The following is a 14,037-nucleotide window of genomic DNA, read 5'->3' as shown; positions in this document are numbered from 1 at the left end:
TTGTGGCATTCTCACCTTTGCCTTCCAAAATGAAGGAAATATCTTTCAGTCACAGCTATTACGCCAAGTGAGTAAAGTACTAAGGGAACAAATATACCCTTAGTTGCCCGGTCAAGGATATACAGCCTTCACTGACAGCAAAGATCAATGCGGTTTAAAAGGGAATGGTGAGTGGTCCCCTGCTGAGAATATATTGATACATATATAGCTTCTTTTCTCTCCAATTCCCATCATAAGAGAGTGGCTTGCAGTGTTTTGACAGTGGTTTTACTTCACGTCTGTTCATTTAGCAGCGTGTACTTCCCAGATTATGTCAGCTTTGTCCTCTGTAGGTCCTTTAGCATAGGGGAGGATGTATCTGTTTTCCATCACTGCAGCTTCCTCCCAGGGGACAATCTGGGGATTTTGCTCCCTGGTTTATTGCAACAAACCAGGCAGAACCTGACACAAATCAGTAACATATCTGGTCTTTTATGAACATATTAGTGAATCCTAAGGATACTTGTTCTGAGTAAAACTGTTGTGAATTAGCAACTCCCTGGAAGCCAATAAAGTTCCCAATGCAAGTCTGTATGCAACCAGTGATCAGATCAGTCTGGATCCTCATGAGCAGTACATATTGGATCAGCTACCTAAAGTGGATGGAAAGACTGGATGGTTCATGCAATAGGTCAAAATTTAAAATTCATTGCAATATTGTATTAACTGTGTACTTTCTTGTGCATCATTAGTATTACTTGACTGATGTTACTTCCAATAGTTTCATGTCATACAACTTGTTACTTTCTATGCTTTAAATAAAGGCAGTTGAAATCAGTAACTTAGTGTAACTGAGTGGATATTCATAGTTTCATCTTGTGCTATTTCTGCAAATATAGTCGCTGTAGAAACCACTACCATGGACCAGTGCTAACCATTGCATAAAGACAGTTCCAGCTTGGAAAAAACATACAGTGTAAGTAGAAAGTAACTGAACTTTATCTGGGGATATCTAGGAAGTTAGCACTGAATACTCCTATTCTTTCTTGAGTTGGGTTTTTCTTCGTTTCATACCCAGCTCATGGGTAACATTTCCCACTCCGCAGCAGCAGCAGTCAGAAGAAGAAATTAAAATGTTAAACCTGTGGCTGAGAGGTCAAAGCATGGTAGTTTTCTTGAATAAATAAAAAGAGAGTCTACTGCTCTGTTCTCTCACGCGCAAAGTTGCCATGTTGGAACTTGATCCAATTCGTAGAAGTCTTGCCATTTTTCTTTACATTCCTGTTTTCGTTCTTTTTGCAAATTAATTTGCTACAATCTGCGACAATAAATAGCATCTAAGCCACAGGGAATCTTAAAATTCAACAATAATACATGCTAGTAGTAGGACACTGCAATCACTTAGGCAATTACAATAGCACCTGCTTTCAAAACATAATAGTTACATTGTAAAATTCTCAGACATTAGTTAGATTAGAAAATAATATCATGCTAATTTAGTAGTAATTTTATAATATGAAATTATGCTATCACAAAATTACCCTATTGATTCTATTATAAATGTGATTTGTTTCCTTAACTCATTTTTCTCTCGAACACTTTGCCCACCACAGAATAGTAGCTATTTTCAATAAACACCAGCAGGAGCCACTTAAGGTGCCAGGACTCAGAGTCAAGTGAAAGCATGACAATCTCAGCTTTCTTCTAAAGGCAATTAAGCCTCTGGATGTAAAAATAAGAAATTAAAACCTAGCCAGTATGCAATGCAATTGCAACTTGCTTGCAATGTTCATAAGCATGTAATAGAGGAAAGTAACCTTATATATGTGGTCTTATGGTTTACGTTTTTAAGCCAGTCTCCTTATTTTTTGAGATTCAATTATTTAATAACTGGGTGTTGACAGTGCTGCATAACTAACTGATGGAGACATTGCATGAAATGAATCACAGTTCCTATAGCCCTTCTGGGGTGTAATGATTTTGCTTGCTTTTGGGGAAATGGAAGAGAGAGAGATCTTTGCATACAGCAGGAACAGCAGCTTATCAAACCCCACTGTGAAATGATTCGAATACAAAGGGAGAGATCTAGCTTCCTCCTAGACAGAGGCTTGTGTTTGCTGATCACAGAAGCCAGCCTGTTGGTGACAGTATAGTTTTTAGTTGACAGCAGTACTTTTGCCTGCTGCAGAGATTATTCCAGGTGCTCAGTATGGAAAATGGCAATGCCTATTCCAACAAAATGGCTTTAACAATACGAGACATCCTGTTGATAGAAAAGCTCATTACCATGAAAGAGTGCTGAGCAAATTACTGTGCTACTTAGGCTTGTTTTAGAGATGGAAGGACTGTGTGTCTGCTACCTCAGAACCTTTCATCTCTTACCCTTACTGGTGTGTACTTGGTAAAATAAAATAAATAAATATAATTTATAAATGTTCTTTTCCTTTGCAAATCTTAGTGTTCTAGACAGACTGGTAAGTATTATCTCATTTTACAGCTGAATTAAAGGCACGGGGAAATTAAGCAATTTTTGAAGGGTAACAAGAGCTTGTTTTCACCTATGCTCAGTCTGTTGGACCAGGACCAACCAGCTTGTGGATGCTGAAGGCAGCTCTTTATTTCTACTGCGAGCTGGACCAATGCAGCTATGTTGTAGTGACATTATGCTTGGCAGAATAAATGCTGCCAAACATGAGCTGCATCTGTGCTACAAACTTTTCTACCATTCTCATCAAAGCATGCATAGTAGTAAGTTAATTGGGCTGTTTCTCTTTTGGGCTGTGTTTTGGGAATTCCATGTAAAAGACCCGAGCTAGCACTAACTATGTAGATGTCTTCATGTGGGCTCCATGCTCCATCTTATCTGTAATGTTCTTGCTACATGAAAAATCCCAGTGGTAGAGGATACCTACTGCTGAAAGCAATAATCATATTTCAGTATCGGTGACCTAGGCTCTGTTCAAGTATCTATGCTTGGGCTTTTTGTGCTGTTATTTTTATTACAGCGTCTCCCATACATCCTACCCAATGCTAGAGTTTCAGCAGCCAAATTTAGCATGAAACACATAAGCAGACGCAATCTCTACTTTTTAACAGTTCACAAACTGAAGCTAAATATGCAAGAATGAATTGTTGCATATTACTGTCCCCGAAAAAGCTAGAAAATTTCCCAGATACCCAACAGTATTGAGGTTTGAGGCAAAGTTGAAAAGGATGTTGATAAAATCCTGAAGAAGCAATCTGCCTGTGGACTAAGAATGTCCATGTAGGGTGTTAAATGTGTGTAACAGAAGGAAGATGTCATACCTGCCTGGTAAACCTCCTGATGTTGACTGGTCTTAAGTCCTGACCCCATGACATGGTCCCTGAAGATGGACTACTGTGTAAAACCCTGTTCTTTTCTGCAGGACTGAGCAAGCTGCAGCTTACATTTTTCCTCTTAAGTCAAACAGGAAGTCTGCAGCCAAGTTGGAGAGTGAACACGCATCTCCTGAGCTCCAGCTCAAACTGGATTTCTGAAGACCATCTTTTGCCTCCCCTTCAGTTAAGAATCTCATTCAGGCTTCATTTTCTTTATAGTTTTTCCATAATCTATGACTTCAGCCTTTCATATACCAAAACTGTTCATGGCTCATGTCAACTGATACCTATGCAGACAGGCGAGGCACAGTGAGAACGGTTCCTCTCTGCAACATGTGCAGATTGTCTAGCAGTGTGCTGAGTGGAGCACTGATCAAAGGCAGCACAGCAGAGCTCAGAAGCTTCAGTGAAATGTCAGCTGTGCTCCCAGTATCACAGCTAGCATCCAAAGAAGGCTGGAAGAGCAGAAGAAAGGGAGGAGGAGGGAAGGACAGAGGCTTTCAACTTCAATGTGAAGTTATTTGATTCAGAGTTGGAGGATTTACCTTGTGTATCTTCAGCCTTATGTATTCTTCCCTCAGAAAGTTTCACAAACAAGGTTACATCATGACATCTGATGTGTAATCTTTACAGAATAATCAAGCATTTTGCTCTTTCATTATCTTGCCTAACAGCAGGCATTTGCCTACACAAGAACGAATCATCTTAGGACATCAGACATAGTCATTACAAGGATAAACTTAGGTGAGGTAGGGAACGAAGATACTCTGAGAGCACAGGAATATTCTCACTAGCTAAAGAAGATGATTCATCAGGAAATGTTAATATAGGGTCACAGGTAGAAAAGTAATATTCAGGCCAGAAGCACAAACAAGCTGGATTTGTTTGTCTTAAACCTAGCTTCCAGTATTTGTTTTTTTGCCTTAGTTGTTTATGGTGATTTCAGCTTTTGGTTAAGATTGTCCTGAATTGATCATTAAAGCAAACTACTGAAAGAGATCTAGCACTGGGCTTATATATCCTAGTTAATACAAGGCAAACACGACTGCCGAGTAGATTCAGCCAAAGACAGACCAGTGGGTTCATCTGACTCAAGAAATACCTACAATTACTCTTTCATTGCTTTGCTGAACCCTATTAACTTACCCCAGAACTTCTTAATTACCAATTCTGGGCCGGCAGGAAAAGCGCACAGTTGATATGGGCAAATATGTGTGGTTTCCATACACTGAGGGAGGAGAACTGTGCTCCAGTCAAGAACACGTAAGGAAGGAGATATATCTTCTAGAAGGATTGCGCTGCTTCAGCTTTCCTGAAGATGCTCGTGCTCTGTGCGATATGCTATTAGCACTTGATGGATTCACTCACAGTAGCAAAGCATCTTGAACCAAATGGTGTTGGACTCATGACCAAGAGACTAACGCAAGAGTTTTCAGGTCTGGCTGGATTGTCTAAATTGACCCGGGATGGCTGCATACTTTGCATTTTTTCACCTGGCTACACAGGGGCAATTTTCTGTGCCAAAATGACCAGTCTCCTTGACATAAAATGAAACAAAATTAAATAACACACTCAGATAGAGCTTGTTCTGCGCAAACTATTGCCAAACATGAGGCAGGTGGGCCTCTCCCTGTAATATTAAACCTCTCAGCACTCACGTTATCCCATCTCAAAGAGTTATGATACCATATGAAAAACATCATTCACGTGAAGAAAAATTTTCAGTCTTTTACTCCAATATTTTTAAGACCATCGACATGAAACGCAACTCGAACACAACAGGGTGATGACAGATAACATAGAGCCTATAAGTCATAAGCCACACCTGATTAAAGCCGCACTCCCTCACCTCCCTAGCCGTACCTTCAAGCGAGGGCTGCCCATGCTAAGTGAGACCCAAGCGACCAGCCGCACATCACCACAGACCCGCTGGCCGGCCGCTGCCGCCCCCCCCCCCGCCTCGCCTCGCCTCGCCTCGCCTCGCCTCGCCTCAGGAGAGCAGCTGACTGAGGAAGAGCCATGCTGCGGGCTGCCAACGGCCGCGGCCCCCTCACCCCGCCCCGCCCCGCCCCGCCCCGCCCCCGCTGCCCACCGGGCTCCGCCGCCGCCGCTCCCTCCTGGCTATAACGGCTGGCACCGCCCGCGCGCCGCCTCGCGGCGGCAGCGCCCCTGCGGGAAGGCGCGGCCCGAGCGGAGGGGAACGGGCTGGGTCTCTGAGCGCACGCGCACGCCAGGCCGGCACCGGCGTGGCCCCGCCCCACCGCGCATGCGCGGCGGGAGTAGCCGGAGGAAGCGCGCGGCTGGCCGCGGGCCGTTGGTGGTGGTCGCGGCGCGCTCCCCTCCCTCACGGCCGCCGCCATGGTGCTGGAGAGCCTGGCTCGCATCGTCAAGGTCCAGCTGCCTGCGTACCTCAAGCGCCTGCCGCTGCCCGAGAGCGTCGGCGGCTTCATCCGCCTCACGGGTAGGTGGGGGGAGCGAGGGGGGGCCCGGCGGCCTGGACCCCCTTCCCACCCCTCCGGCGCTCGCCGGCGGTGTGAGGGGCGCGGCGGAGCCGGGTCGGGCGCCGCGCTTCTGCCTGAGCTCCGGCACATTCCCCCGGGCCTGTCCCGTGTCGGGCTGCGACTTCCACTCCTCGCTCCAGGCATCGCTCGCTTTCTCCCGGCCGTGCTGAACAAGTTATGTGTTACGGAAGGGGGGGGAACCCCAAACGTGAAGTCGCCGTTAAACCGTTTCAGCAGGGAAACTATCCGACAAGACGCTTAAGATGCCCTGTGAGGTAAAACGTAGTGATAGAATAAAACGCACCAGGCTCCTCGGCCCCTGCTCGTTTGCGCTGTACTTAAAATTCCTCTCTGTGCAAGTACCAGCAAGTCAGAGGCCGTGCATGTAAAGAAAATGGGATTTTAGCTGAAGGCCTAAAACACTGCTTCCTCATTTGCTTAAAAGGTTAAAAAGAGCGTCTATACTGAGTAAAAAAAAAAAAAAATCTATTTCTGGGAGCCTGCTACATACACCAAGTTAGGGGTTTTTTTTATTTAATCATTTTTATAAGTATTTTCTGGGTGAGGGAGTGAAAATACCTATTCATTAATTATAGGTCTATCACAGAGCGAACAAGAAAGAAAACTAAATACTAGCAAATTCTGTGTTCGGTGCTTTAGTGCTTAAATACTAGTAAATTCTTTAGGTGTTCAATGCATTTCAGTGCTTTGCAAACTGGAGCTGTCTGAGCCCAGGCTCAGCTGTGATAATACAGCCAGAACCTCAAGTAGTGTTAAATGACAAGATTAGTTTGGTGATAATAAATAAGAGGAATGCTCTAACAGAAACGCTCTGGAAATAGAAAAAGTCTTCAAAGTGTAGAATCAACCTTATATGTTTATCTTGCAGCACTAAGGTATTTGACTTTAATAGTGCTGGAAAATGATTTAATTTAGAACAGGCACAATTTATTTAAAACCAGGTTTGAGTACTTTTTTCCAGCATGTTTAGGCTGCTTGTAAACTTTAAGTCCCGTTATCTTTCCCATGACAAGGAAACCCATTTTAAATGAACAATTTTTCTTTCCCCACAACTACTCTCTCATCTGAAAATACTGTTAATTATTTTTACCGAATAGAGAAATTCAGTTACTACAAAGTTGGGAGGAATGGGATACAATAAGCTACAGAACAACGAAGCTTCTCATATTCCTAGTATTTGGCAGTTTCCTACTTAAGTCATTGCCCTTTTAACCACAGGTTGTACTTAAATTTGTTAAACTTAGTAATGATTGAGTTTAATTTCTTCTTGCTTCACTTGTCCAAACATACATTTCTGTAATAGGATTATTTTTGCAGTCTCTGTATTTATTCATACTATATAGTAGTAATATAATTTATTCTGAAAACCTCTGGTCAGAACTCTTTTTTTTTTTTTAAATGAAACATCAATGGGGGAGAACTGTTTTGCTGTCATGTTACTTACCTCAACAGTCAGCTAGACCAGACTAATAGCTGCTGTCGTACTTGTATACCTTCCTCTCAGGGAAGGGTGGATATGAATGGAAATGGAGAAGACAGCAAAACTGTACAAGGTGCTTAAAGTTATGGCATAGGGTAAATGCAACATGGTGAGTCTTTTCAAAAGGAAATCATAGGAAGCCACCTCCTACGCACCTAAATTAAAAAATTATCCTCCCTTAGTGCTTAAAAGTTATTGAAAGTCATTGAAACCTCATTGCTCATTGAGGAGTCTTGTAGTTATCTGCACTCAGAGCTGCTGTCAGTCTAAAGTTTCATCTGAGAAAACTGGATTTCTTCAGCAAGTGCAGCCTCTTCTATATTGTTGTTGTGATCTTAGTCTGTCCTGTCCTAAAGTCATAAGCCTGTAAGAGCAGGGGATTCCCAATTCTGGGAGTTATTTTACAGCAGTAACTTACAGGATCATATCTATTGAATTACTGTTAGTGAAAGACTATTAGACAATAGAGAAGATTAGATTAATATTCTCTTTTTGTGTTTACTACTACAAATTACAGAGGAGCATATTCTTTGGCAAATGACATGTCAAGCATTTTTCTTTGCTTCTTTTTGGAAAGTGGGAAAAAATACCGATCTTAAAACATTTGAAGTGCATTAGTATTTGTCCTTTGGTGGCATCTACTGAACTTAGTCAGGGACCAGCACTATAAAACACTTGCTAGCATAGACCTTGTTCACAAAGGCAGGCCAGAACCCAAATCTGGAACAGTGCAGTCCTTTGCTCGTTGGCTCTTTTATTGCTTCTGTAAACCTGCATTAGCTTCCAGGCAGGTGCAACTTCAGTTCCTGTAGTGCATCAACTGTAGAAACAACAGACCAAAAGTATAGGGAGGATCCTTTTGTGTAGGATATTGTATAGTGTGCTGATTAAAAATCTTGAGACAGCTGTTGTCTGTCGTGACCTCACCAAATCACAGTGGAAAACTGCTTGCTTAGAGAGAGGGAGACTGTTAACATCCAGTGCGAATCTCCTGAAGGTAAAAGCAATGAGGAAGGAAGGAAAGAATGTTTGACCTTGGGTTCGAAAGTGGATATCTAAATCGTCACGCTGCTGCTGCTCAGATGCCTCTTTCAGTTTCTTGTCATAGCTGCTTTACCCTTCCCTTCTCAAGTTTGCTGAAATGAACAGTGTTGTCTCGTGCTGCCATTGCTTTTTATCCTGGTACATGTCATTAAAACGGCATAGATATTCACCTCAAAATAGCATGTGGTCAGATTTTCAAGGTTTCTGTAACAATCTAGGTGTTAGACTTCTTTCCAGAGACATGATACAGTCCTGTGTGGGCTGTCTTACACTTGGCCTACATGTTAAGAGGGACTTTAATGTAACAAGCTGCCAGGCAGGAAGACGACAGTTTTGTGGATAGTCTTTTACAGTACTGAGGGAAAGAAGGGTGATACCATGATAACAGTCTTCAGAACCCATTTGAACCATGAATGTGTCATTTGCAAAGTGGCTTGCTAACCTACCCATAGCTTTGGCTTTTAATTTATTTAAAGTGTGCTGTGTCGCTAAAAGGACTGTCACCTCTCTACCTTCATAAGCTAACAGACATATTAAAGTGGTGTGTGGAGTCCTCTGTGTTTAGTTTGTGTAGCAATGTGAACACCTTTACGACACCCAAGCAAACAACAGAAAACAGTTAGGATAGAACTGCTTATTAGTTCTGAAGAGCATGTAATTGAGTAAGTAATTTGAATCTGCATGAAGAATTTCATCAGTTTAGAGAATATACAATCACAGTTCCAATCTCCATTTTGACTGGTAGCTAATGCTTGTTAAAATTTTGGCTTACAGTTGAGCTGTTACTGTAAGAAGTTGCTTTTGGGTCTGCATAGGGTCATTTCCACAGAAATTAGCTAAAACATAAATCAAAGTAAAAGATATCAAAGGAGTAGTCGGTGAAAGACAAGCAGGGACCACTTGCTTTGATTTGACTCTCAGTGACTGGCCAGTCCCTTTCTGTTCCCAGTGCATGTGTTTATTATTTTTTGGGGGCTTGTTACTGTTGGACTAAATGTTAAGACAACCTCTCCTTGAAAATGTAACTGTGGCCTATGGTCTGTGGCCTCAGCTTCTTGGAATTCTCTGGGCATTCCTGTTTCAGTGATGTTCCTGATACTTTCCAGGACTTATCTTTGGGATTGATCTGTGTCTAACACAAGTCAAGTTTGAAGACTAACCTCTTCGATACTCTACTCTCCATTTTTGGCTCCAAAGACTGCCTCTTCCCATGCAGCAGAACTGATAAAGAATCTCCAGAATCAATGTAACTGCTGAATTCTGAGTTATCAGCTGTGAAAATAAACAGTCTTGTGACTTGCCTTACATCTGCTTCAGAAAGGTATGAATGGCTTCAAAAACACAGAGCAGCTTACAGTTGTAGGATGATGCCGCTGCATTAGTTTGAGTGAAGCTTTTCTCCCATCCCTGCCCACCCAATCCAAAGATCTGTGACTTTTTTACTTTGTGACAGTATCTTGTCTCTCATGCCCTATAAGCATGGTCATGTTGACTTTGTGATCTAAAAGTATGAGCTTCTGGCAGTCTTTTGGCAATAACAAGTCAGTTTATCATTAGTGTTCACATTGGTGTAATTGGGGGCTTTCCAAAGACTCCCAGATTAGAAATATGTAAAGAAATCATTGGCTAGTGAGGACAAAACTCTTTATCAGCAGTTAGCATGATATAAATATTAGCTAATAACCATGATACATAATACCCTTGTACTTCCTATTCCTGTTTGTTTCTAATTTCCTTTCTCAGAGAGTACAGCTGTCATGTTCCTGTTTCGTTTGGATGAACCCAACTGGATATGAGTCTCCCATAGTCATGACTACTGTTCCAATTTTGATGGCGTATCAGGGAGTTTCAAGCTGTATTTAGATGCCACTTGCTGTTTACTTGCTGGTCTCCTTTAACAATGTTTAATTCTGATGTGAGACATTTCCTTATTGTGTGTCAATCTTAGCCCAGTTGTATTCATCACACACTTGATAGGTGCCCTGCTTCTGGTTATGGTGCACCTGTTGGAACATCTGTTCTGTCTTGGAATTCAGAGTAGCTTTGTAGAGATCCACCTCTTTGCCAACAGCCAGGTTAAATACTCAATTTGGAAATTTTTTTCAGTGACCAAATATTTTTCCTCTCTTCTAAAGTACGTTCCAAGTCAGTCTTTCACATCAGGTCAGAAAGTGCACTTGGATTCCTATTGACGGAGTGTTCTGGAACAGTAATGATAGAAGAGACCAACAGGCACTGCTGTCACTCAGTATTTTGTGTAACTGAACATGTTTAAGTATTTCAGTATTAATTGTTATTATTTAGGGCTTACAGCATTTTGGAGGAACTGAGAAAAGAGCAACAGAGATTAGTCTATTGCAGTGACTCTTAGCAAATTTTGTCAATTATTGTGCACAGGGACTGCTGCAAGCGCAGGTGTGGAAAGACTACTGAAAGTTCTTGCAGTGCCTTCAGCATGTATACAGTTGTGGTGCATTCCCAGATAAAATGCAGTAAGTGTGGCTTTCACATCAAAGGCTGTAGAAAGCTCAAACAACATAAAACTAGTCCCACAAAGTATTTTCATTACATGGTGTACTTCCAGAAAATTGAAATTTTTACGAAAATGCCACTGTGTTCTAACTGGTAAAGTATTAGCATGAGTGTGTGCTTTATTGTTACAAATAAAATCAAGCTATACAGAATAACGTAACTTCTGAGAACTACAACCTACTTAGCATCCTTAGCCTGCTCTATTGTATTTCCTTTCTTGTACATCTTAATCTCAAAAAACAAACTGTAGAACAAAATTTTGCTATGTTCTGATCCTAAATAATTTAAAAGAGGAACTTGATTACAGTGCCTTGTCTTACAAAGTGCTTGTGCAGCTATTTGTGCTCCAGCTCATTACACTTTGTTTCTCATTTGAAAACATTTTTAAACTCTTTTCCATTTCTGTATAAGTGTTTAGATTTAATGTATTCTCCAGAAATTTAGAAAAATGCTCTCTCCTTTATTTCACCATGGTACTTAAATTACACTGGAGTATTGTTACAGCATGTTTTGCTGGAAAAGTGGATCCACCTTCAATATATATAGATTTTATGCCAGGTGCTGATGAATTTCTTAAAAAGTCCAGTAAGTCTTTCTCTCACCAGTGTGTCTAGAAGATTTACAATGATGTAGCAAGGCAGCTAAGTCTGCAGAGGATACTTGAATCTCTTACCTGTACTTAAAAGACGTTCCTCATCTTGGTATAAAAACAGTTTTCTGTGGCTTGACTTATCTGATCTCAGGACTCTTTCTTTCTCTGTGTATTGTAGATACTGGTTGCAGATCACTGAGCAAACAGAGCTCTGAAAAATAAACCAAAAAAGATTGGTGAAGGTTTTGCTAGTGCTTATCTAATAATCTGTATCATTTCTACCAAAACTTTCTAACAAAACTTGGAACAAATAAAATGAGGAAAACTTCAAGAAGCTAAAAATCTGAAATAAGCAATTAAAAATTGAATTATAAAACATACTGAATAGTTCTTCATATACAGAATGTTAAGATACTGGCACTGAATATACTTACCGCATGTAATCACACCCAGTTTGCTGGTACACAGTGCTGGTTTACCTTGGGTGAGCAGTACTCCTGTAATTTTTAGGGTTCCTCATTTCAGTATGTCTTTTGTTTGGTTTGGATTTATTCTCTTCCATTGAGTCATCTTCTAGAGCTTTAAAATTAAACTTCAGATGAAATTCTAGGAGTCAAATATTTACTCTGGCTACAGTAAAACCCAGGTTCTTAATCTGGGTCTGTCTTCTTAAGACTTACCACAGAGTCTTGTTTGCCCTCAGAGCCTTGCTGACTGAGCAACCCCATTCCCTACCCTAAGCCTACGTCATTTGAGAGTAGCTGATGCTGCACCATACTGAAATGGTGTCAAGAGCCAATCTAAATTCCACCTGTCTTTAGTTTCAGAATGGCTGCGGTTATTGCCTTTCCTGGGTGTGCTGGCCTTGCTCGGTTACCTTGCTGTTCGTCCATTCCTCCCCAAGAAGAAACAGCAAAAGGATAGCTTGATTAACCTCAAGATCCAGAAGGAAAATCCAAAAGTAGTGAATGAAATAAACATTGAAGATCTGTGCCTCACTAAAGCTTACTGCAGGTGTTGGCGTTCTAAGACGGTAAGACACTGTGCTACTGTAGGATTCGAGATTGAAACTTGCATATTTTTATCAGTGCTTTGGTTATGTTGACCTGTTGCTTTTCTCTGGAGGTGGAACATGGTTTTGTTTTTTGAGACTGGCACAGTTCTTATTTTTCTCCACTGTAAACCTATCTGCATGCAGAAAGAAACAGTAGAAACTTGTAAGAAACACAGTAGGGTTTTTTCTAGAAACACTTAGAGAGTGACCACCTGTGAGTAGATTAAAACCAAGCAAGCCTTGTTTAATATTTGGAAATACATTGTAACTAATTAGAAGATAAACTACTCTATTTTGCAAAAACAATGCTTAGAAAGTTGTTCATAGTAGGATGAAAGTATGGCTGGACCTGTGTTGGTGAGGGAGAGCATATCCCCATCTGGTCCTGAGCAGCCAGTAGATGACTGGTCTGGATAGTCTGTATACCCCAAATCAACTAGATGTACATGAGTATTTTTCATCTACCCTCAATTTCTTTTGAATGTCCTGACTGCACGCTGGTTTTGTCCTCTCTGGACCAAATGCTTTCCTGTTCTAACAAAAAAAATCTGCCCTGGACCTAAGAAACTGCCTCAACTATTCTTGCTTCAGGCTAATCACTTCAGCAAAGTATCTCGGCTTTCCTTTAAACAGTACTTTCTGGTTGCAAATGATTAAATCTATTAAGAGCACTTTTACTAGTTGTACAATAAACCTTAAACCATTTATGGCTGCTTTGCTGCTTGTTCTTTCATGGAAAAGGCTTTGTCCCTGACTTTGTGTCTAAGAACAGCTAGTTTAGGACCTTAAAAACTTAAGTTACCTGTTAGCAGTGGGTTGTTTTTTCCCTTAGTAACATGTGTCCTGTGTTTGATAGGAGACAGGGAGTTTGATGTTGAAACGGGACATACTAGGAGGAACTAGCAACATTATCAAAGTGCTCTTGACATAGGAAGAAGTATAAAAATCACCATGCAATTGCTGTACAGAGTTACACTAATTCCTCATGTATGTTTTCTTCCAGTTCCCTGTCTGTGATGGCTCCCACAATAAGCACAATGAATTAACAGGAGATAATGTAGGTCCACTAATACTCAAGAAGAAAGAAGTATAGCAGATGCTTAATCCACTAGATCATGATTGATAAAAAGTCTTTTTATACTGTTGTAGTTGCAAGGGACAGCATTTTATTATGTGATTGGTATGATTTAGTCTAATGATTGCTGTAGATTTCTTTTTGGAATAAACTGCATTTAGACAGTGCTAAATCTGTCACTGTTTTAATACTTTATTCTGAGAAGAGTTATGTCTGCTTTGTAAAACTGTAAAGTAACTATCTCTGTAAATAAGTCGTTTATTTCAACAATAAAATGACTTCCTACAATTAAGCCTCTTTTGTATGAACATGCAGTTATAAAACTGGCACTATTTCCAAGTGACAGACGTGTACCTTTCTGTTGATTTTGTTCTGCTGAGAAACCATGCTTTATTCTGC

General features: G+C 41.0%; 2 protein-coding genes across 2 annotated transcripts in view; one reads left to right on the top strand and one right to left on the bottom strand.

Annotated features, from left to right (window-relative positions):
• Positions 1–5,599: 5,599 nt before the first annotated feature.
• Positions 5,600–13,926, top strand: CISD2 (CDGSH iron sulfur domain 2). The gene is made up of 3 exons (XM_052775310.1): positions 5,600–5,800; positions 12,331–12,542; positions 13,567–13,926. Exons 1-3 carry the CDS (start codon positions 5,698–5,700, stop codon positions 13,654–13,656), a joined length of 405 nt encoding a protein of 134 aa, XP_052631270.1. The 5' UTR covers positions 5,600–5,697; the 3' UTR covers positions 13,657–13,926.
• LOC128136110 (sodium/hydrogen exchanger 9B2-like) overlaps positions 7,882–14,037 on the bottom strand; it is a 34,488-nt gene continuing 28,332 nt past the window's right edge. The window contains exon 13 of the mRNA XM_052775254.1: positions 7,882–11,720. The gene's annotated coding sequence lies outside the window, so the exon portion shown is untranslated. The remainder of the gene's footprint in view (positions 11,721–14,037) is intronic.

The sequence above is a fragment of the Harpia harpyja genome, chromosome 2 (assembly GCF_026419915.1).
Source record: "Harpia harpyja isolate bHarHar1 chromosome 2, bHarHar1 primary haplotype, whole genome shotgun sequence".
NCBI classification, from domain to species: Eukaryota; Metazoa; Chordata; class Aves; order Accipitriformes; family Accipitridae; genus Harpia; species Harpia harpyja.
This window is presented reverse-complemented; position numbering and strand designations above follow the sequence as displayed.